The sequence below is a fragment of the Phyllostomus hastatus genome, unplaced genomic scaffold (assembly GCF_019186645.2).
Source record: "Phyllostomus hastatus isolate PE091 unplaced genomic scaffold, TTU_PhHast_1.1 phas_scaffold_345, whole genome shotgun sequence".
Classification (NCBI taxonomy): Eukaryota; Metazoa; Chordata; class Mammalia; order Chiroptera; family Phyllostomidae; genus Phyllostomus; species Phyllostomus hastatus.
This window is the reverse complement of record NW_025334024.1, coordinates 13,565,004-13,589,560: the sequence shown is the minus strand read 5'-3', so window position 1 is coordinate 13,589,560 and position 24,557 is coordinate 13,565,004. Positions and strand designations below refer to the sequence as shown.

The 24,557-nt window shown below is 38.9% G+C and overlaps 1 protein-coding gene across 2 annotated transcripts in view; it reads left to right on the top strand.

Moving 5' to 3' along the window:
- The window catches only part of PHLPP2 (PH domain and leucine rich repeat protein phosphatase 2), a 71,862-nt gene that overhangs the window by 34,892 nt on the left and 12,413 nt on the right, over nt 1–24,557 (top strand). For both annotated transcript variants that reach the window (XR_006783435.1, XM_045819214.1), the window contains exons 5-13: nt 6,008–6,133; nt 7,479–7,633; nt 9,445–9,591; nt 9,976–10,206; nt 11,391–11,593; nt 14,898–14,958; nt 18,323–18,418; nt 19,764–19,919; nt 21,868–22,068. Coding sequence is in view for 1 of the 2 variants with exons in the window: in XM_045819214.1 (XP_045675170.1) it covers nt 6,008–6,133; nt 7,479–7,633; nt 9,445–9,591; nt 9,976–10,206; nt 11,391–11,593; nt 14,898–14,958; nt 18,323–18,418; nt 19,764–19,919; nt 21,868–22,068 (1,376 nt within the window). In the remaining variant the exon portion in view is untranslated. The remainder of the gene's footprint in view (nt 1–6,007; nt 6,134–7,478; nt 7,634–9,444; nt 9,592–9,975; nt 10,207–11,390; nt 11,594–14,897; nt 14,959–18,322; nt 18,419–19,763; nt 19,920–21,867; nt 22,069–24,557) is intronic.

Below are 24,557 nucleotides of genomic sequence, written 5' to 3'. Positions count from 1 at the left end.
CCTCTTTTTTATTATAGAATCTTTTATTACAAAATCATAGGCATGTAATCCTGTAACATAACAATATCACATTCAAGCATACCATATGACATTTTAGGTGAAATGTTCAAATTAAAACTATAAATTATTACACCCATATTATTACTGTACCAACCACAGTCAAGCAGGCCTTACTTCTGCTGGACCCTGTGTATGGGTCCTTAAAGGAGGTGCTGGTACACATTAATAGGAGTCCCAGAGAAGAGGGAAAAGGAGAATGGAAAAGTAATATCTAAAGAAATGATGGATGAAATATTTCTAGAAGTAACGACAAACTGGAGCATTCAGATTGAAAGTACACTAGGTACTAAGGAGGATAAATAAAAATAAATCTACACTTAGACACATTGCAGAACTCAAAGGACAAAGCAAATAATAAAAGCTAGCGAGTAAAAGATTACCTACAAAAAAATTGACAGGCTGACAACAGTCTTCATCAACAGTATGTACTAGAAGACTACAAAATTGTTGAAAGGAAATAAATGTCAACCTATGTTTTATAGCCAAATGTCCGCCTTTGTTTTACAGCAAAGGTATAAGATATACAAAACAACAACTACAGACATTGATAATGGTGGTAAGGTTAATACTGATTGTAAAAAGTTTTAAAAACGTTTATATTTTAATTATGAATGTCAACTCTTAGAGCTTAAACTACCCTAAACAATATTCAGGGTGTGGTAGTGTGTTCTGTAATTAAAAGTGCAATGCAGTCTTGGGATAAGAAGATAGAACCACGAAGTAACTTCAATTTTCATTAGAATAATTGTCAAGTATAAATTTTAAAAATTTAAGGATAACCACTAAAAAGTAGAGGGGGAAGAATATAAAATATCTGTAGTACTAAAAGAAGGAAGGAAAAGAGTTGGAAAAAAGCCAAATAATTAGCATGGTAAATTATCATAAATTATAGTAATAGAAGTAAATCCAAATATATTAGTAATCACAATAATTGTGAGTGTCAGATTATTTAAATTTTACTACTTGCTGTTTAAAAGAGACAGCTAAAACTTAGAAGGTTGAAAATAAAATGATGTAAAAATTACAGTAGTCAAACAGCAACGAAAATGAAATTGGTATGGCTGTATTAACATACAAAACATTTACATGAAAGTTTATATGCAACAAAGGACTCGTATCCAGACTATAGAAAAAACTTCCACAACGCAGTGATAGACAAATAACCTAGTGAAAAACAGCTGAAGATTTGAACAGACCCTTAACCAACAAAGATACACAGATGACAAATGCATGAGAAGATTCTCAACATTATCAGTCATTAGGGAAATGCAAATTAAAATCACAGATACTACATACCACTAGAATCACTAAAATCAAAAGACTGATGAATACCAAGTTTAGCAAAGATGGGGAGCACCTGGAGCACTCATGTAGCATTGGTTGGAATGCATTCACTTTGGAAACCTTTTTTTCTTTTGTTGTTTCTTATAAAGTTAAACATATGCTTATCAGATGATCCACTGGATCTGCTAGGTATTGGGAAATGAATATATATCTTTATAAAGAGTTTGATTAATTGCCCAAAACTAGAAGCAACCCCAGATGTTCACTGACTGATGATAAACAGATTGACATAGCCACACAGTGGAATACTACTGGGCAATGAAAAGGAATGAACTGTTGATTCATGTAAGAACAAGGACAAAGCTCAAAGGATTAATCTAAGTGGAAGAGGCCAGGTACAAAAGTCCTTTTATTGTGTGGTTCCATTTATATGAAATTCTAAAAAAGACAGGAAGACTGCACTGATAGGAAACAGATCACTGGTTATCAGTTATGGAGGGAAGGGGATGGACTGCAAAACGGCACAAGGAAAATTTGGGGGGTGACGGGGTTATACAACTATGTTCAATTTATACAAACTTACATAGAATCAGTGACTTTTTTAAAAAATCCACATATTTTACGTAAATTATACTTCAGTAAAACTTACCTTCCAAAAAGGACTAATGTAAAAGCATTAGTCGAGATAAAGAGGCTCACTACAAATTAATGAAAGCAGCATTTTACCATGAATATGTAATAATTCTGAAGTTGTACATATTTTACATTATAGTCTCAGCATATATAATGCAATAATTAATGTAATTACCCAGAGAGGTTGACAAATTAACTTCTAGTGGGAGATTTACAAACTGTTCTCAGTATGACATTATATGACTATGATTTTCTGTGTCAGCATCCCATAATAAATATTTTAAAGGGAAGATTATTCTGAAACAATCAATATTCTTTGTTTTATAATAATTAGATGCTTTATTTTGATATAGACTCATTCAGTTGCAGTGTTCTATTACTAAGAAAAATGTGAGCATCACAGTTGAAAGTTGTGAATATTATTTAGTTTTATTGGATTTTTTAAATTGATTTGAGAAAGAGAGAGGAACGGGGAAGAGAGAGAAAGAGACATCAGTTTGTCATTCCACTTATGTATGCGTTCATCGGTTGATTCTCGTATGTGCCCAGACTGGGATTGAACTCACAACCTTGGCATGTTGGGACGGTGTTTTCCCTACCAGGCCTTGGATCTCTAAGATGATTCTTTTTTGCTTAAAAGTAGTTTATGTTCTGCCACTTGACTCACTTTTTACTCAGCACCAGAGACCTAATGATTTATGAGTATAATTTGGAAATTTCCAGCTGACTCACCAAGAGTCAGTAGCTGTGATATACCAAATCAAGACGTCAGACAAAGATGTAAGTGGTTCCTTAACTATAAAGACTTCCTCCTCATCAAAGCCATATAGGTTGGATTGTTGAATTCGGAAGAGAATTTCTTTGAAGAGCTCTGTTGTGTTTTCTTCAAAGCCACCATCCCAAATGGTAATTGGGAGGTTTCTTCCTTTTTCCTCAGGCCTGGTGAAAGAGGTTTCAACAGGACTCTAAAGAGAGCTTGCTACAGGTCCCCTGCAGTAAGGGAGACACAATAGACTGGTGTCCTGCCTTCTGGCCAGCAAGCCTTGAGGACAAGAAATAAACTCCCTAGCTGCTTTGGTGACAGAGCAAAGAGCCTAGCTCATGCTTTGAGATCATTGCGTATTTCTTGGGTTTGTTGGTTTGTGGCTTAGATAGATTGGGAGAGATCAGTCGCCAATGGCTGAGGGTGTGGATTCTCCACGAACATGTCCAGTAGGGCCACCTGAAGGGGCAAACAGGCTTCCTTGAGGACAAGCTATAAATGGACCACCAGATTCTTTGGGGTCTGAGGAGAGAGTGGTCAGTTGCCTGAATAGCATTTGTTAGCCAGGCCAAGAGATCTGTAAGTGAGAAGCCGTCATTGGTTGCATTGGGTTGGGGATAATCCAAAGAACCCTCAGAAGGAACCATTGAAATCTGCTTTTAAATTCCCTTTAAAATTTGTTGGGTTTGGAGAGTGTGAAGTCAGGTTATGACTGTTAGTCTAGTAGCAACCTTTGGGCTTAAATCTTCCCTGTCCTCCTTCCCACTCCACTTCAACCCTGGAGGAAGTCAGAAATGGCATCTAGCCCAGCACCTAGTAAGTGAGGGAGGGGGCGAGCCCAAAAAGCAGGCCAGGGCACCCTTGCAGGCAGGCAGCTACCCCCAGTCTTCCTGAATGTTAGGGGAAAGGGTTGGAGCGGTCTAACCTTTGGGGTGGAAACTTTGCCTCTTGTCACATGGGCCTGTTCTGGAGATTCCTGTTCTGCAACACAGCACAGATTCTTTCTTCACGGGGTCTTGTACTTGCTGCTGCTGCTTCTCCCTCAGGAGGTTTCCTTGCTTTGCTCCTTGACCCCCTTTGGGTCTTCGTTCACATGTGATCTCCTCACTGAGTCCTTCCCTGACTTGTGTATTCATCCTTCAGACCACCCCACCCTGTTCCCTTTTAAGCCCTTACCCTGCTTTGTTTTTTCTTTGTATTACTCATTATACGAAGGTCTGTCCGGAAAAAGTCCAGCCATTGTTAATATAACAAGAATGGTTTGTGTGACATCAATGCAACCTGGCAGCCAAGGAGAGTGGACTGGAATGTGCATGTGTGAATGATGATGACTTCACTATACTAGGCAGTGGGGGCATTAGACACTGTTGAGTGAACATATGTCCTGTGTGGATGTCACATTCCAAATGACTGAGCAAGTAGAGGAACAAATCTGCATCAAATTTTGCATTAAGCTTGAATATTCAGATAATTCAGAAGGATGCAGCTATGGGCAATTGGTGATTGGCAGCTTCATTACAGCGACACAACAATGTCCCCACTCATGCATCATGTCTCATGCAGAGTGTTTAGGCGAAACATCAAATCGCCCAGGTGACTCAGCCCCTCTATAGCCCAGATTTGGTGCCCTGTGACTTCTGGCTTTTCCAAAACCTGAAATCACCTTTGAAAGGGAAGAGATTCCAGGCCGTCCATGAGATTCAGGAAAATGTGACAGGGCAGCTGATGGCGATTAGAGAACTCTGTGAGGTTCCAAGGTGCCTGCTTTGAAGGGGACTGAGGCATCATTGTCCTGTGTACAATGTTTCTTGTATCTTGTATCTTTTTCCATAGTACATGGCTGGATACTTTCTGGAGAGACCTCATTTTATGTCTTGCTCCATCATGTCGCAGTTTTGGTGTTAGAGTGTTTTTCCTTCTCAAACATACACTCCATTGAGAGCAGGAGCTTTGTTGTTCTTTCCCCTGTTGAATCCCCAGTGCCCAGGACAGTAGAATGTACTCCTTCAACAAATATTTAATTATCAAATTGAGACCATTTTGTGACTTAAAGAATAATAAATAGCCCTGGCTGATGTGGCTCAGTGGATTGGGTGCCGGCCTGTGGGTCAAAGGGTTGCCACTTCCATTCCCAGTCAGGGCACATGCCTGGGTTGGGGGCCAGGTCCCTAGTCGGGGGCGTGCAGTAGCCAGCCACACATTGGTGTTTCTCTCCCTCTCTTTCTCCCTCTCTTCCTCTCTCTAAAAATAAATAAATAACATCTTTTTTAAAAAATGAATAAATTTACTCTTGATTATGACTTATGAGCAATCTTAAAACATACTTGTTGCTTTTTCTAAAGTTTTTTGATATATAATTAAGATACCATCATGCAATTCACCCATTTAAAGTGTATAATTTAATAGTTTTTAATATATTTACAGAGTTGTGCAGCCATTACCTCAATCAATTTTAGAATGTTTTCATGACCTTGAAAAGAAGCCTCACACTCCTTAGCCATCATTTCCCTGTTCTGTCCCCAGCCCTAGTCATCTATTAATCTACTTTGTGTCTACAGATTTGCTGAATCTGGACATTTCATATCAATGGAATCATACAGTGTATGGTTTTTTGTGACTATTTGCTTTTACTTAGCATAATGTTTTCAATGTTAATACATGTTGTGTATATCAATATTTTATTTCTGTTTATGGCTGAGTAATAATATTTCATTGCGTAGATATATCAGCCACATTGTTATACTTTTACCTATTGATGGACATTTGGGTAGTTTCCACTTTTATGAATGATGCTGATACAATTTATGTATAAGTTTTGTATGGATGCCTGTTTTAAGTTCTCTTGGGTCTGTGCATAGAAGTGGAATTGCTGGATTACATGCTTACTCTGTGTTTAAACTTTTGAGGAACTTCTGGCCTGGTTCTCAAAGTGGCTGCACGGTTTTACATTCTTACCAGCAGTGTACAAGGGTTCCAGTTTCTCCACTTCCTTGCTATACTTGTTATCCAACACTTAGTATCTGTGCTTTTTATTTTAGCCATTCCAGTGGATGTGATATCATATCTCATGGTTTTGATTTTTATTCCTCTGATAACCAATGGCACTGAACATCATTTCATGTGTTGGTTGGCCACTTCTCTCTCTTGTGGAGGATCTCTACTCAGATCCTTTGCTCATTTTTAAAAATTGAGTTACTATTTTATTATTGTCTTTTGCTTTTTGACTTTTTTTAATTGGTTCTCGTTTTCTTTCCTACCCTTCCTCAGGTAGAAGAGGTGAAGCGACGGCAGTACTCCCTGGCATTCAGCTCGGCTGGAGCCCAGGCTCAGACTTATCATGTCAGCTTTGAGACTCTGGCTGAGTACCAGAGGTGGCAGCGGCAGGCATCCAAGGTGATAAGCTGTCAGCTGTCATGATGTGGAGATAAGAGTATAGGAGCCCAATAGAAATGTATTATGAAACTAAACTCACTCCCAACAGAGCAAATTACAATTCTTATACATTTAATTCTAGGTCTTTCTAAGTATATAATGAATGAAATCAAGGACTTCCACTAGGTTCTTAACTTAATTATATTTGTATAGGACAGAATGCTTTCAGAAGTGTTTTAAGATTCATTTACCTTTATCCATTTCTGTGTGGAGGGCAGGTCCTTGAAGGAGTGGGATTCAAATGACTTGCCCTCAGCCACAGTAGCTGGTGGCAGATGGAACCATTCCCTAACTGGTAGCCTGGTTTTCCTGGTCCGGATGTATTTAGCATGGCTTTGATGGTCCACTTAAGATTTGCACTTGTCGATGGGACATGACCTATGACCCTGTCACAAACCATTATTCCTGTATGCTTAGGACAATTAGCTTTTCAGTGTAATTTCTGCTTTTTTAGCCTGTCATGATGAAGTGCTTTAGAACTGTTGAGCAACTTTCAGATCTGTTTGTTCTCCTGATTATCTTTGCAGAACTTGAACACATTTTTGTTTGTGGAGCTAAGCAGCTGCATAAAGGGTTGTTTCAGTGTTATGACTGTTGTCATAGCGTAATTGACTTTTCCAGTGATGCTTTGTTTTTCAAAACTCATTTTTCAGAACTTATGTTTTATTAGCATATTATTATAGAAGTAGTAAACCTTGTTTTGGTTTATTGAATTTTCTGTACTTATATTGTGTAACAGTATAAACCTTGTTTTGGTTTTATTGAATTTTCTATACTTATGTAATAATATCTGCTCATAATAAAACTACTGTAGTTCCAATTTTTAGTAGCTATTCCATTCTTCTACCCTGAGAAATTAATATTTTTTAGCATCTTTTGCATGCTAAGCAGTGTGCTGTATTCTTGGTTATTTAATTTTATCCTCACAGCAGATGAAGAAATTATATGAGTAAGTAGCGCACAGCCCATGTGACTACAAAAAGCCCTATCTTTCGATATCACACTGCCTCCCACAGTTTTGTCATTATCTTAAATCACCTTAACATTACTTCTTGCATGAAATGTTACTTTTCCATCTTTATGATGTATGTATTTTTTATCTTTTGCTTATAGACACTTTACAGCAAACCTTTGGGTTTTCCTACCAGCTTACAGATTTTATAAATGACTAATGGGATCTCATTACTTTTTTTTTTCATTTCCATCTTTTTAGTCTGTGCTTTTTTGTGCAAATGCCATCCCATACTGTGTTGGGTGAGAGCATATAGTTCAAGCTTAGATGGCTCTTTCCTTTAACCTTACTCAGGTGGTGTCCCAGCGAATCAGCACTGTTGATCTGTCGTGTTACAGCCTTGAGGAGGTTCCTGAGCATCTCTTCTACAGTCAAGATATCACCTACCTCAACTTGCGGCACAACTTCATGCAGCTAGAGAGACCAGGGGGCCTTGACACTCTTTACAAGTACGTGGAGAATAGGTGCCCGGGCTAACTTGTGAATAATGAACCATAATCGGTATCTTAGTGGTTTAGACTCAGAGGTGAGCATGCTTTACCTTCACGTATATTTGAAAATTTCCCTCCATTTTGAAAAGGAAGTAAAATTTTTTATTTATACATTTTTCCCATTTTCCGTCTTCCCTCTATCAAACAGAAAATAGATACAAAATTTCTGTTATGGAGGCAACATTGAGCTGCCGTTGATCTGGATTATCTTTTTGTAGAAGTTACTGACAATAGCCAGGGTAAATTGAGAGATTCAATTTATGGAAGTTTTTGAATCAGAAGTATCAAATATAATGGACTTAAAGGGAATAGGCCTAATTTTAAGAAATTCACTCCTAGGTTAGCGATTTTATCTTTCCTTTGTATGTGCTCCTGCGAACTCTCTAGCCTTTTATTAGCTATGAAACTTCTCTTCTAATAAAGGAACCATTTCACTCCTAAGGGACCATAGTATGACCCATATGTTTGCAATCTCCTTTGTTAGAATACTGGTATGTTTCCTATTACCGATCTCTACTCATGTCACCTCCCTCCTCCCTTTAAAAACGGATGGCAGTGAATAAAATGCATGGCGTAAATAATTGTCTGGGATTCTTGTGGGGAGGGAGAAATTGGAAATAAAAGCAGTCAAATTAACATGGTGATCAAAAAGATAATACTCACTGAAATGACATTTTACACACTTCCTTAATTGATATTTCTAGAGTAAATTTCAGAAAGCTCTATTGTTTTTATCTCATGTTTCATAAAGTTTTTAAAGTATAAGCCTATATTTAGTAGTGGGATAATTGTTTTAATAATATTGATAATGTAAAAAGTAAAAACAAGCTATATTTGTAAGGAAGTAGGTTTCTGGCATTTCCTTCTAAGTTGCTGTGAAAATAGGGTTAATCTAGTTTGAGGGCTGGGTTAAGAATTCAAAAGTTTAGGCATCAAGGCCACAGTCAGTATTCAATGTCAGTACAATTAGAAATCGAGAATTGAAAATTTGGAGGAGGAGCGTTCGAGTGAGGTACCAAGGATCCAAATCTAGAAGCAGATGATACAGAGCTTCATTGTGGAGAACACCACCTCAGCCGTATCATCTTGCATTAGTAAGTCCATAATAATCAAATATAATACTCCCAAGTAGAATTACCAGAGGGACTCCTATGGATCCAATTTAGGTTGATACTGTCTCTGGCTAAGACTGTGTAAGATACTTTTACTTATCCGAACAAAACAGAAACACTAGTAATTTCTATTTCATGTTGTAAATCAAATCACATTACAGTAAAACAGCATGTTACATACATATCTCAAGCTTGAGTAAGTGGCCCATTCATTTCAAGTGACATTTGAGCTAACATAATTTCAATATGAAAAAAGTTGCTTATGAGATTTGATTTACACGTTTGTTAGCTATTTCTGTGTCCATGAGTTGATTAACTGTTGCAAGACTTTTGTATGTTACATTGCATGTAGAAATTCAATAAAGGAAAAGATTTCAAGTATATCAGTTTGGCTTGAGAAATAGTTGTGTCAGCATGAGCTTGTCTTCAAGTCCACCTTTTTAAGCATAAGATAGAAGAACTCCCGACACACTAGACCTGGTTTCCTTGATAGCCTGGACTTAGTGTTGGCCATCCCGGCGTCTGTGCCGTGTGCGGTGTTTGGCAGTACAGTGAGTGCTTCCTAAATATTTGTGGATCAAATTCTATGGCGAGCATTTAAAATAGGTCACTTTTTCATTCAGTAGTATATATATAATTTGTGCCTTTGCTTTTTAGATTTTCTCAGCTGAAGGGCCTGAACTTGTCCCATAATAAACTTGGGTTGTTTCCTGTATTGTTATGTGAGATTTCGACCCTCACTGAGCTAAATCTTTCCTGTAATGGATTTCACGACCTTCCAAGTCAGATTGGCAATCTCCTAAAGTAAGTATCTTGACTCTTACTAGACTTTTCATTTCCTGTGCAGAATGTGACTTGTCTGGCACTTGGAATGAAGGTAGCACCATGAGCTCTCACAGTGAAATCCTATAATTACGGGGATTCTAGTCAGCAGCAGTTACTTGACTATAGCAGTGACGAGTCACCCTCAACAGCAGAGGCCCTGACTATTTTTGATGTTGGAGGGACCGTCAATGTCAGTTAAGTATAAGCCATCATCGTATTAGTAAGTTTGTATAGATAGACTTAGGACATTTTATCATTTATCAGATTCATAAGAAATTAATGACATAAATCAGAATCCATAATTCTAGTTCTATCCTTTCCAATTAAAACCTTTCATAAAGTATACTTGTTTTCTTTCTGCAGTCTTCAAACTCTCTGTCTTGATGGCAACTTTCTGACTACTTTGCCTGAAGAACTGGGAAATCTGCAACAACTTTCCTCTCTGGGAATCTCCTTCAACAACTTCAGCCAAATTCCCGAGGTTTATGAGAAACTCACTATGTTAGATAAAGTGGTTATGGCGGGAAATCGACTGGAGGTTTTAAACCTCGGGGTGCTGAACAGGATGAGCCATATCAAACACGTAGATTTAAGGTAAGGTCATTTGTTACCATACCTTCTTTAGATGGGCCTCTGGTGGACCTTTAAGTTTTCTCTTTATAAAGACTTCCTTAAATCATTAGGCTTTTTAAAAAATCTTTTTTAAAATTGTTATTCAAGTATATTTGTCTCCATTTTCCCTCCACCACTCCCTCTCAGCCCCAGCCATCCCCACTTCCCACCCTTGATCCTACCGCCTTTGGTTTTGTCCGTGTGTCCTTTATTTTCAAAGCTGCCGTGAAGCTTCACCTTTCACTCATTAGCAGAGAGATTATGAATGAGCTATAGGTGTACCATATGATAACAACTTCAAATTGCCTTCGACTAAGGTGGTTCTAATTTACCCTCCCAGCAGCATTTTATGAGAATTCCCATTTCCTCACACCCTTATCAATGTTGTATTTTAGCAGTCTTTTTGATTATCGTCAGTGCAGTACGTAGAAACAGTATTTTATGTTTTAATCAGTTTATGTGACTGAGGTTCAGCATCTTACATGCTTATTGATGGGCAGTGTGTTTTTTTTTAATAAACTTGACCATTTTTCTACTTAATCTTTGGATTTCTTGATATCCATTGTATTGTAATTAAAATGTTAAAGATTTTACTGCTAATAATTTTATATTAAGAGTTTTATTTTGTAGTTATCTTTTCGTAAAGACATACTAGATGTTACTTCATTTACACTAAACCATTGATCAGAAAAATTTTTCGAAATACAGGAAAATGAGAACAAGCCTATGTGCATTAAATCATATACTTGAAGAGAACTGAGAGGCCATTTTCTATAGCTTGGCCTTGAACTATTTATTCCATATAGATGCAGATTATTTTCCTTTCCATTAGTTAATGGAATGCGAATCTTAGCACTAGAAAGAGTAGGCAGAGCAACGGAAGGAAGTACAGCTGCTTCCTTGTACTCTTGTTGTGGTGCCCCGTGCCTGCTTTGCTGCTTCCTAACTCGGGCTGTGTTGTGTCTCAGTTGTAACTCAGGCTATGTTCGTCTTCTTGTTCCTGTGTCATACTCCTTCATCCCTACCTAACTTTATTAGGTATTTGGATGGAAGTTTTTAACTAGAAGTTGTTTGGGAAAGAGAAGGGTATCATACCTCATTTTTCTTTTGATAAGTACATTTAATAGATTTTATTTCTAATGATTTCCTTCTTTCTGAATATTAAGGATGAACCATTTGAAAACCATGGTTATTGAAAACCTGGAGGGAAATAAATGCATTACCCACATGGATCTGCGGGACAATCAACTGACTGACTTAGACCTTAGCTCCTTATGTAGCTTGGAGCAGTTGCATTGTGAGCGGAACCAGCTGAGGGAGCTGACACTCAGTGGCTTCTCCCTTCGAACTCTCTACGCCAGTTCGAACAGTGAGTTCTCTCTCTGGCCTCCTGTTTTTTCTCCTAGCTTGCATCAGAGCTTTCTAAGAACAGTGGCATCTCTGGTGTTCCTCAGCCACTCTTGAGAGTTTGAGGTTCATTGAGACCTAGCTTTATGTTTTAAGTTTGCTGTCAACACTTAAGTGGTTGAGATATGCATGAAAAAGACATCATAAGATACTTTGAGCTTTAATAAATGCCAAATATTGAGTAAATATAACCCTTTGCAAATTTCTAATCTAAAACCTTGTGCTGCCTCAATTCTAGAGTGAAAAGCCCCTCGTTTCAAGAGTGATTTGCTCCAGGAATATTTGTCAATGTAAAAAAGGTTTCTTATTTGTTGAAGCCATTGTTTTCGTGCAGAGTTCTTCTTTACCAAAGAGGTTATAATTTTTCTGTGTTTAAAGAAGGAAAGGAAAAGATGTTCAATTTCACTAAGTGTCATAGAAATGCAGATTTCGATAATACCATTTATACTCATCAAATTAAAAAAAAAGACTAAGTACTATTGAAGATAGGGTGAAGCAGCCCCATATACTGCCAGTGAGAGGGTCAGTTGGTAAAGCTGCCTTTGAGAGCAACATGACGTTGTTAGGGGAGTTGAAGGTACAGGTAGCCACATTCTAGCAGCTCCCTTGCTTGGAGTATCTCCCAAAGCCATTTCCCAAGTGCAGGAGATATGTTCAAGAGTGTTTATCACAGCATCATTTGTTATAGTGAAAAAAATTTTTAGCATGACAATAGAAAAATGAGTAAACTAAACAGTGATGTATTTGTATAATAGAATATTACACAGCAATGGAAATCAGTGTACTAAAGCTTAGTGTGTTAATATGGATAAGTCTCAGAAACACTTTTTTTAAAAAGATTTTATTTATTTTTAGAGGGGGGGAGGAAGGGAGGTGGAATAAACATCCATTGGTTACCTCTTGCACTCTCCCAACCAGGGACTTGGCCCACAACCCAGGCTGTACCCTGGCTTGGAATTAAACCAGTGACCTTAAAGTTTGCAGGACGACATCCAGTCCACTGAGTCACATCAGTCAGGGCTCAGAAACACTTTTGAGTAGAAAAAGGAAGTGCATAATTATATGTATGCTATGATAGTTAATAACTAAATTTTTAAACACACAAAAATGTTGTTTTCTTAGCTATAAGTATGCCGTAACACTATGAAAGAATCCATGGGAATGCTAAAAATCACATTCAGGATAATGTTTACTTCTTGGTATGTGCAGTGTTTTAATTCTTGTTTAAAAAGTCTGAAGCATATAAGGCAGAATGTGAGGATTTGTTAAAAGCTACGTGATGAGTCAAACAGTGTTCATTGTTTTATTCTCTTAACTTTTCTGTATCTCTAAACTACTGTACATTATTAGGATAAAACATAGTTAGGGACTTCTTTTGACTGCCTTTAATCATGTTACAGAAGCTTCAGATTGTAGCTTAGATTAGTTGCTGAAATCAGAACAGTGTCACAGCTGATGAGTGTTGACTTGTGTTGTTTATAGATATTGTGAGATGGTAGTAGGTCTTTTGCCATGGAAATGTTCATTGCCAGGCCCATTTTCTTTTTTTTTTTTTTTAAGATTTTATTTATTTACTTTTAGAGAGGGGGTAAGGGAGGGAGAAAGAGGGAGAGAAACATCTATGTTTGAGAGATACATGAGTCTGTTGATTCTCACATACCCACAACTGGGGAACTGGCCTGCAGTCCAGGCATGTGCCCTGACTGGGAATTAAATCGGTGACCTTTCAGTTTGCAGGCCGGCACTCAATCCACTCAGCAACACCAGCCAGGGCTCCATTTTCTACTCTTATTGTATCTAAGGAATCAGAGTGACTGGCCCTATTGAATAAGACCTCATTGACATAGATGCAGTCCTTGGTAATGAAGATTCTATCCCAGTACTGCAATAAATGGGGCCTGTTTGAAGTTAGCAATTCTCTTTACAGAATCCTTAAATTCAACCACCTGGAAGAATTCACATCAACATTTGCAGTTTTGACACCTCAAGGGTAAAGTACTGCTCTGGCTGGTATGGCTCAGTGGATTGAGTGCTGGCCTGCAAACCAAAGGGTCGCAGGTTCGATTCCCATTTAGGGCACATGCCCGACTGAGTACAGGCCAGGTCCCTATTGGGGGCATGTGAGAGGCAACCACACATTGATGTTTTGATGTTTCTCTCCATCTCATTCTTCCACCCTTCCCCTCTCTCTAAAAAAATAAATAAATAAAATCTTTTTTTAAAAAGTAAAGAATTCAGCTTTGCAAAAGAAGTTATCCAAATGATCAGTTAATATAAGAAAAGGCACTCAACTGCATTGAAACCTCAGTGTGATACCATTACACACCTACCAGAAGGACTAGAATGGAACAGACTGAAAATACCAGTGTCAGCTGTTAGGAGTGTAAATTGGTACAACCACTTTGGAAAACTTCAGTACTGTCTACTAAAGCTGAACATAGTAGCCCCTCTACTCAGCAGTTCCTCTCTTAAGCTTATACTCAATATAAATGCTTATATTAGTCCACAAAAGACATGGGGAAAATGTCCATAGAAGCACTATTTATAGTAATCCCACCTGGAAAAGACTTAAGTGCTCTAAACCTCTAAAATGGAGAAATAAGTTTTATGCTTACATAAAAAGTTTTAGACTGCCAGTAGGATGAATGAATTACAACCGTATGCGATAATATGAATGGATTTCACAAGTAGGATGTTGGGTGGAAGAAGCCTGATCAGAAACTTTATGTGCCGTGTGTGTGTATCTGTGTAAATAGGCCTAAGTGGCGGGCAGTGCGGGGAGTCAGGACGGGGCGGCAGTAACTGGACGGCAGACGAGGGGACAAGTCTGGAGAGCTGCTCATGTTCCATTGCTCACTCGCGCTGGCCACTGGTCACACTTTGTGTCCTGTTTGTAAAAATTCATTGATCTGTACACTTAAGATCATACTTATGTTTTACTTTAGTTGAAAGTTAAAATATTGCCAGTAAAAATCCAATTATCGATTTTTTTTAAAAACCCAAGTAGTTACAGTTAACATTTAACAACTGCCTGATCTGGCCTGATCAGTGCAGGACACAAGAGCCTTCATTGGTTGTTGTGTTTGGTCTTCAAACTGGGATCAAGCAGTTGGTATGGATTACCTAGTGGGTTTTGTCTTTAGTTCACGTCAGTAGGTGACGTCAGTCTCCTCTCTGGTGATTTCACTATGCCACTTTTGCCTTGTTAACTCTCAGTTACTTTCTTCTTTAGGGAATGTTACTAACACGCATTTGTTTCTGACTAGGGCTGACAGCAGTGAATGTCTATCCAGTCCCCAGTCTCCTCACTTCTCTAGAACTTTCCAGGTGAGTGTATTTCATGAGGGTGGTGCCTCTTGGATTCCTAATATTTAAGAGATGTATGTGGATAATTTATACAAGAAATCTAAGTATATTTGTACAAGAAATCTAAATATATTGAAATATTTGGATAACCTGGAGAAGGACAAAAGGTTGAGTGGAAGCATTAGTCTCATGTCCATACTGTCTAGTTAAAGGAAGGCTCCCTTTGAAACAAAAATGGACCTGTGAATCACTTGTTCTTAACACCTATGAATTTAGGGCAAGGTGAATCAGAGCAGTGATTTCCTTTTTGCCAATTGGAATCAGATAATTCTTGGTTTTAAATAGTAGTTTATTTTGAACTTTTTTCTTATTTGTTTGATACTCTTGTGACTCACGTTGGCTTGATTTTCAGAGGGATATTAATTCTTTTAGGATTGCATTAACTTCTGGTGCTGGTCAAGAGTAAATGTAAATGAGGTTTGTTTTCTTTCCTTCGTTCATTTTTAACATTAGTCATTCAGGGTTCAGTGGTTGAATTTTATAGCCTGTGGGAGAGTTTGACAAACAGTTAAGGGCAACTTCCTAAGTGCTGTGAGCAGAGAGTACATAGGGCAGTGGACAGAGTCCTGTGTCGGCAAGGTTGTTGCAAAGATTAAATGAGATAAAAAATGCAAAATATGCAACATAATGCCTGCCATAAAATAGTCTCTCAATAAATATTCATTGCTATAGCCAGTTTTCTTTGTGTTCTTATTTTATTATCATTATTATTAAGCTGTTCTAGATTCCCTTCCATGCATTTCTTTGTCGTATCTTCCTGGCAAAACCCCAGTGTGGATTAATAATAAGGTTTCCTTTCTCCACTGAGCTTGATGCTTGCTGAAGAAAATCAGTGGTCACCACTGTACATTCGTGATTTCTGACCTCATCTGGAGCTTACTGGTCCTAACTGTTAGCTCCTTCCACTATCCTGGGCACCTGCCCACAATTGCTCGGCTCCCCTCAGCGGCACTGCACTTCATCTCCGCCTCCTTGACTGAGAAAATAGAGGCCATCTTGGGTGATGTCCCTCGGCTTCCTCCCACTTTGCTTAAATTCACATAGATTCATATCCATCAGCTTCCTTCCTCTCTTCAGGCCAGTGCAGCCATCTGTGCCTTGATCCCGTCCACTCCACTCACCTCCCCCCCCGCCCCGCTCTGGTAGTCAGCTCCCTCCTCTCCTCTGGCATGTGCTCAGTGTCTTCCTTTTCCTCGGCCTATGCACACGATCACATCTCTTCTGTCTTGACAAGTTCCCTTTATCTTGCAACTCCTCTAGCTACTATCTAATCTTTTTCATCAACTTTTGATCTAAATTTCTCTATTATTTGCATTTGGTGGCTCAGTTTCCTTATTCCCATTTGCTTATCTCACTGCAACTTGCTTTAGACCTTCTCTTATGGAACTTTTCTATATCAGCACTATTATTCTTCCTCTCTTTTCTTCCAGAACGCTGTTTCCAGAGCTGGCTAATACCGTCTAATTTGTTTCAGGTCACCTTGACGATTCCTTCTGTGTCTTTTGCATATTTCCCTTCCATAGCTAGTCCTTTGAAGGTGCTTAGTCCTGGGTCTGTCCTGGGCCCACTCGCCTTCTTATTTGACGTGATCTCCTTTATTCCAGTGATTTCAGCCACACTTCAGTGTCAGCCAGATTGCCAGCCTAGACCCTCTTCTTTCAGCCTCAGACCCACATGTCCCATTCCTTACGAAGCCGTTTCGACCTGCACACCTCCCAGTACCTTAAACGTGTACAAAATTAAACTCACCCACCTCCACACCCCATTTTAACTTGTCTTCTATTTCAGCTTGGGCATTATCATAAGACAGTCATATCCAGATGGACACCACTATAGATTCATGATTTCCAACCTCATTTGGAGCTTCGTGGTCTTTTCTCTGGATGTGATTTTCCCCCTGGTCATCTAGGTCAGAAACCTGGAGGTCGTTTTTGATTCTTCTCTCTCCTCTACTCCCATGTCTAATCCATCTCCAGTAGTTTTGCTTTTTTCCTCCTAAATAGTTCTAGAATTCCTCCCCTCCCTTATTTGTGTATCGCCACTCATTTAGGCCCATGTCATTGCCTATCTGAAATTCTGTAACAGCTCCCTGATTATTCTTCCTTTTTAGAGAGAGGGAAGGGAGGGAGAAAGAGAGAGAGAGAGAAACATCAATGTGAGGTTGCTGGGGGCTTTGGCTTGCAACCCAGGCATGTGCCCTGACTGGGAATTGAACCTGCGATACTTTGGTTCGCAGCCTGCGCTCAATCCACTGAGCTACGCCAGCCAGGGATGATTATTCTTCCTTTTAGTAATGTAACTCCTCAAACAGACCTCCATATGTCCACAGAGTGACCTTTTATTTAAAACAGATTCATCTCCCCACTGCTTACTAATCCTTCAGTGATCCCCCTGTGCCTGTAGGATAAAGTCACAACCTTCTAGACATGATTTAGGTCTCTCCATCCTGACTCGTATCACTCTCTGCCACATCACCAAAATGCTTATTTTTATTCTCACATATGTCATGCCATTTCTTTTCTTGTCTTTGTGTTCTCACTCATGTTGTCATCTCTCTCTGGGAATGTCCTCCTCACTTCAGGTCATCATGGTACAACGTTCTTCAAATTCTAGCCCAGATGTCATATTTCTTAGGGAGCTTGCCTTGATCCATTTCAGCTGAGCCGTCCTAGCTGTATCTGCATTTCTCTTACAGCTCTTAGCTCATTTTACTGCCTCATATCAGTCGATTGATTGATCAGTAGATACTCTGAGGCCTCTAGAGGCTAAGTAACCTCTGAAAATAAAATTTCTTTGACTAGGTGTCTGCCTAGTGCTCTACTAAATATTTGAATTCACATTCTAAATGATTTGAAGCTTCCACCTCCCACCCCACACTCATTACTTTGTGTTGCTACTGCATCACTTTCATTCGTTCAGTTCATTTTCTCTGGAATGTGCATTTCTTTCTCCCCCAGTTATTACCTGTGGAAATCCTACTTGTCCCCAAAATTTTGTTTAAAATGCTATTTCTTCCATTGTCTTTCCTAATCTCTCCCTCAACTATCCCACTACATGTGTGCCTTCCTGCTGCTGAAAGCCTGTGTATCGTCTTGGAGCATGCAGCATATGGATGCAGTGCTGCACACGTGGGTAGTTGTCTCTGTTCACCTTTCAGCAGTGTGCATTGACCACCTAGTGTGTTCCAGGTGGTGGATCCAGAATGCCTTGGAGATAGTGCTCCTGCCCTCGAGGGGCTCATGGGCCAGTTAACAGATGTATTACAGACGAATGAATGAGTCCTACTCATCATCATAAATGACTTGTATTTATTTATATTTTATAGAAACCTGCTGGAATGTGTCCCTGACTGGGCCTGTGAAGCAAAGAAGATAGAAATATTAGATGTGAGCTATAATCTTCTGACGGAGGTTCCTATGAGGTAAGTGTGTGTTAATGTATATATTATGTACATGTATGTTAATACATGTTTGTATGCATATATTTAATTATTTTCCTAGATTTGGGTTCCCTTGCATAGGTGCTTTCGTTCATTTGTTCGATGAATATTGAGTGCCTGCTGTGTGCAGGGCAGTGCGAAGTGCTCTGAGGGATACAGTCACAGCTAATGCATTGTCTTGGCCTGCGAGAAACTTAGTAAACAGATAGTTGGACTTGTGCACAGATAACTGATAAAACGTAACAGGAGTTGCTGCCATAGGCTGGTGATATGATACTAATAATAATTTTTATTGGATGAGTTATTGTGAGCTGGGCAATGTTCTAAGAACTTCATTTTTATTATCTTATTTACTTCTCTGACAGCCCTATTATATAGGTGCTGTTGTCCTCATCTTACAGATGAGGCCACGAAGGTTTGGCGTGGCTAGGTGCCGTGGCCAAGGTCACACTTAATTAGGAAATGATAAGAGCTGGCATTTGAAAGTAGTCATTCTTGCCTTCACTTTTCATCGCTACACTGTATAAATAAAATATTTTCATTGTAGAGATAAAATGTTTTAAAAGTTCAGAACTCAAATAATTAGAGAATGGTTCGTGGAGAATGCATATTTGGGCAGACCTTGACAGGACGGTAGGACTTCTGCATGTGGAGTGGGGAAAGAGAGATGTGCTTTGGGGAAGGGGTCAATGGTGTATTCAGAAGCATTGAAAATTCTGTTTACGTGAGGAGTAAAATGTGTAGTTATCACCTAGTGGAGTCTTTAAAAGTAAACTGGAGGCTTTGCAGTATAGTAGGTATGAACCCAAGCTTTGGAGTCGGACCTGAGTTCAAATCCTGACTGTGCGATTACATTCAGTGTGAGGTTTTTGGCGAATCGGGCACTCACCCTTCTGACCTTCATAGTTAAGTGGCCTAGCACATTTTAAGTACAGAATAGTGGTTTTGTTTTAATAAATTATGTTACTAATTTATTGTAGTTAATTATATTAATACATTCACTGAACTTTTTGGTGCTATTAGACTTAAAATCTCAATCGATTTATTCTAGAAATTATTTGCTTAGATCTGTTGTGTGCTGTTTGCTTTTGTTAATTCACCTTTTCCCAGAATGACCCTAAGGACTTCCTGATGGGTGGTGGGTAAATACGCAGCCATGGCTGCTGTCTCGACCCAGGCATTTGTCGGAGATTATACTGTCTAGAAAAGTATGTTTCTGTTCACTTACTGATTTCACTTCAAGATCTAAGGGCAGACTCAGAAAGAAAGACTTAAGTAATTTTTTCTGTGTCTTTGTACTGTCCTCCCACCCCTACCCCACCTCCAGAATTCTTAGCAGCTTGAGTCTCAGAAAACTGATGGTGGGACACAATCGTGTGCAGCACCTCCCAGTGCTGGTGGAGCACATCCCTCTGGAGGTGCTGGACGTTCAGCACAACCTGCTCACCCGGCTGCCGGACACCCTCTTCTCCAAGGCCTTAAAGTAAGTGCTGCAGACGGTGTGTAGAAGAGCCGAGTCATCAGCTTGAACAAGCTGCACTGACTGGTCATTGGGGTGACCTTTGGAACTAGATTCACAGTGTTCACCTCATTGTCCAGCTATGGGTGGAGACATTTGCACTTTTCATGAAATAAAATATGACACTGTTTTATGAGGAGGTAATCTTCAACTCAGAAGTTGAAGTAACCATCAAATACTTAAGTTTTGGTGTTGTAAACAGTTTCAAACAGATGGGGAGGGGTCGGGCTTTCATCTTACAAAGTGAATACAGTTATGACCTTTAAAGAGAAATTACAGCGTTCTGACACAGCTTCCCTGGCAATTTTCAGCTTTTGCATTCAGACAAAAGGACACACCACTAAAGTTCATTTACTTTTTGCTTCTGGCTTTACCAGGCTATCATTAAGTTTTTCATTCTCTATTTTCAGCACTTTTTTACTACCTATTCTGATAAGTGCATTTAAAGGTAACAGTGTTTCAGAAGGTGTTATTTGCTTTCGCATTGTAAATTAACAATAGATAATATGTCTTCTTATTTTAATACCCATAATCGGGTTTATCTAATACATATGTCACCCAACATTCAATAAAAGTTAGCTTTTCATTATAGCCTTCTGCAATATGGAGAAGGCAGTACTGTCTCCAGTTTAGACATGGAAAAGACAGAGATAAGCAGTAGTAATTTAACATAAGGCTACAGTAGTGGTTTTCAACTGGTGTGCCACAAGAATTTTTAAAACATGCAATGTCTGACTATTATTCAGGGGCACTGATCTTTTTCCTTGGACTGTCAAATAAAAAAAAAAGACAGCAGCCAACACTACAATAGCCATTGGTGTGAATGAATCAAAGTTACACCTATTTTTTTGTGAGATCAGCAAAAAATATTTTTTTGGTGTGCCGCAGAATTTCAGTAATCAGCTTATGTGTGCCGGGAGATGAAAAAGGCTGAAGGTCGCTAGGCTCCAGGAAACATAAAAAAAACATTTAGCCCCCAAGTGTCTGGCTTGTTCTTTGTCAGCTTAAACATCTCAATACCTTTGGTTGGACTTTCTAAAAAAAATCTTTTGAAATTCCAAAAAAGTGTTTGCATATATAATACATACAGTATATATTATTAGCATAATTTGGTATTAGCCTTTCTGGAGCTCAGTTTGGCAGTACGTGTGACACAAGAGTTGCTTCTGGGAACCACAGCCTAAAGAAACAGTCACCCTGGCCAGGCGCTCAGTGAGTTAAAGAGTCGTCTCCATAGCCAAGGTTGTGGGTTCCATCTCTAGTCAGGGCAGACACAAGATTCACCCAATGAGTGCATAAATAAAGGGAACAACAAATTGATGTTTCTCTCCTTCCCCTCCTCCCTGCCTGCCTGTCTGTCTGTCAAGGTCAATAAATAAATGAATAATTGGATAAGGAGACAAAGGTGCTCATTACAATGTGTCTAATAGCAAACAGTTGGAAACAGCCTATGTGCCCATTATTAGGGGATTATGAGGGATTTGACTAAATAAATACAGTGCTGTTGAAAGCAGACAAAAATTTTTCTGAAGGGTGTCTTTGCAGTTCGTATGTCTGTGAACACGATGCCCAGCAGCACTCTTCCTGGGGACCTTCAGACAGTAGCAGATGAAGCAAGGGCAGATTTGAGGAGACTGCAGAGGCCCAGGACTACACCTAAGCCTGTGTCCTCAAATAGAATACAGAATAAATGAATAAGCAGAATAAAGGAAGTCAAGTAGTCTTTCCCGAGTTGAATAAAAGGAACTTTGGTTGTTTAGAACCGATCAGGGAAAACTACCTGGAGAAAATTGCTTTCGTCATGAGTTTTGGAGCATGTAATGCGGTGTTCCCTACTGAGGTGACACGATGTTTTCTACACAAGGCAACAACCAACCATAAAGGAAGCAATGACTTTTATGTGTTCTGTCAGCCTCAGATACTTGAACGCATCTGCAAATAGTCTGGAGTCTTTGCCATCTGCGTGCGCTGGGGAGGAGAGTCTGAGCACCCTGCAGCTGCTGTATCTGACCGACAACCTCCTGAGCGACCAGTGTGTGCCCGTCCTGGTGGGGCACCCACACCTGCGTGTCCTGCATCTTGCAAACAACCAGCTACAAACTTTTCCCGCAAGGTAAGTGAATGCAGACTTTGGTCATCTCAGACAAATAACATGAATTCCACATTTGTCAGACTACATTGCCGCTATCTTACTGGGTGCTCTTGCTTTATGTCAAGTGGCTTACTGATGCTGTGATTCCACTAATCGAATGGGGAAATGTTTGTACTTAGTTGTTAAGTATCAGTAACCAGGGAAGTTGTGGTTAAAATGTGTTTAGTTCTTAGTTGTAGTTACCTAATAATGAATGGTATGAGAATTTTCAACCTAGAAAAGTACGGGCTTATGAAATAAATTAAAATTAAAAATTATGAAATAAATTAAAATCTGGAACTAATTTTTCTTTTGTTAGCACTGTTTTATAAAATACTGTTCAGTTTGTTAATTCATTATATAAGGTTGAACCCGGAACAACATGGGGGAGAGGGGGATTATCAGTTAATCCCCATACAATTGATAACCCCACATAACTTTTGACTCTGCAGTTAGCCCTTGGCATACGTGGATTCAACCACCTCTGGATTAAAAAAATGTATGTTTGATTTGTAGTTGGGAGACCATGTTTGGGAATGTAGAAATGCTGTTTCCCATCCACAGATAGTTGAACCTATGAATGGGAAACCTGTGCATATGAAGGGCCAACCGTACTTATTTAAAAAAAATCAGTGTATGAGTGGACAAGCACAGTTCAAGCCCATTTTGTTCAAGGATCAGCAGTGAATATTGAATGCCTATGGTATGTCAAATACTGTGTGAGTGCTCAGGAAGCAGTGGTGGTTAGGTTACAGCCTCTGTCTTTAAGGAACATACAGTCAAACTGGAGAAACAGACAAGTACCTACACCATTGTGGCGCAGTGTAGTAAGTGCAGGGTGCTAAAGATGCATACAGGTAGCTAGCTGGACTGCACAGAGCCTTGGGTAGGGTCGGCCTCTCTGGAGGAAGAGATGAATGGCAGTTAGCCAGGCTCCACCTGTAGGAACACATGAGAGAGACACTTAATGTGGTCAAAGTTTTTAAAGTGTCAGTAGAAAAATCAGTATCTTACAAAATACATTTGATAAAATTTGATACCAGAAAAATCCATCTCTACCATGAAAATAATATTAAAACTGATGTCTTGAAAAAAACTATTAAAAAGAGAAATGTTAGGGATTTGATTGAAAACAAAAGAACTATATATATATAGTTATATATAGTTTTAAAGATTTTATTTATTTTTAGAGAGAAGGAAAGGGAAGGAGAAAGAGAGGGAGAAAACATTAATGTGTAACACACACCCCATATTGGGGACCTGGCCCACATCCCAGGCACGTGTCCTGACTGGGAATCAAACCAGCAACCCTTTGGTTTACAGGCCAGCACTCAGTCCACTGAGCTACACCAGCTAGGGCAAAACTGAATATTTTGATTCCAATTTTGTTTTATAAATTTTCTTAGAAATGTGATAAACTCAGGAAAACTGATAGTGACTATAGCTTTTGTGAATATTTATGAAATGAGATATTTAGAGCTCATAAAAGATAAGCAGGATAACCTTAATTGCTTCCTGGAGAGAATTTAAACAGTGGCTTTTAAAGTGAATACAGAATATTAATTTCAGGATGTGATAGATCTCTTGAAATCTTTTGAGATTAATTCACTTGGCCCCACATATTGTCATATAAAGTGAAAATGACAGACCACTGACATGTTAAATTGGTTTATGAAACTGCTGGGAAATACCAGGTGAATATTCTGACTCATGAATTGCACTTAATTTGATGACACTCATTGTTGGAAAGGTCAAAAACAGGCTGATAGAAAACTTAAAACACATTAAAAATATGAAAGTAAGTTAGAAGTAAAGACAAGAATGAACAGGAGATCATACAAAATTAGAGTACTCTGAATATAGATAATAAAACTAAATGGAATTTAGGAGCAACACATTAAAGAAAATGTATGTTATATACTGAATAATAAATCCACTGCCAGGTCATCTCCTAAACAGTGTTGTAATTGCATAGGCATAATCCAGGTCTTCTGTTTCTTTTTCACTGTCTTCAGAATCCAGCACAGTTCTGAGTGCCCCATAACAGACTGACTGAGGTGGGGGCACTAAGCCAGAGGAGGAGATTCAGGCAGGCTCCGAGTAGCGTGAGAGAATAGTATGATGTTTGGACGTGGAACACTTTTAAAGTATATTATTAAGCAGTTTTTAAAGAGCAAGTTATAAAACATACAATGTAGCATCATTTTTTTACTTTGAAAGCTGTAGTTTCTTACATTAAAAAGGTTGTGGATACTCTCCACCAAAACATCATCAGAGATCTCTGGTAGTGGGATTAAAAGGTTTTTTTTCCTAATTGTTTCTTTTTTCAGTGAATATATACTACTATTGTAATAATTAAAAAAAAGGAAACAGTTTTAATTTACTGTAAAAGGTATTTATGGCTTTTCTAGCAATAGAAATTATTTATGATATGTGCCCTGGCTGGGTGTGGCTCAGCAGATTGAGTGCCA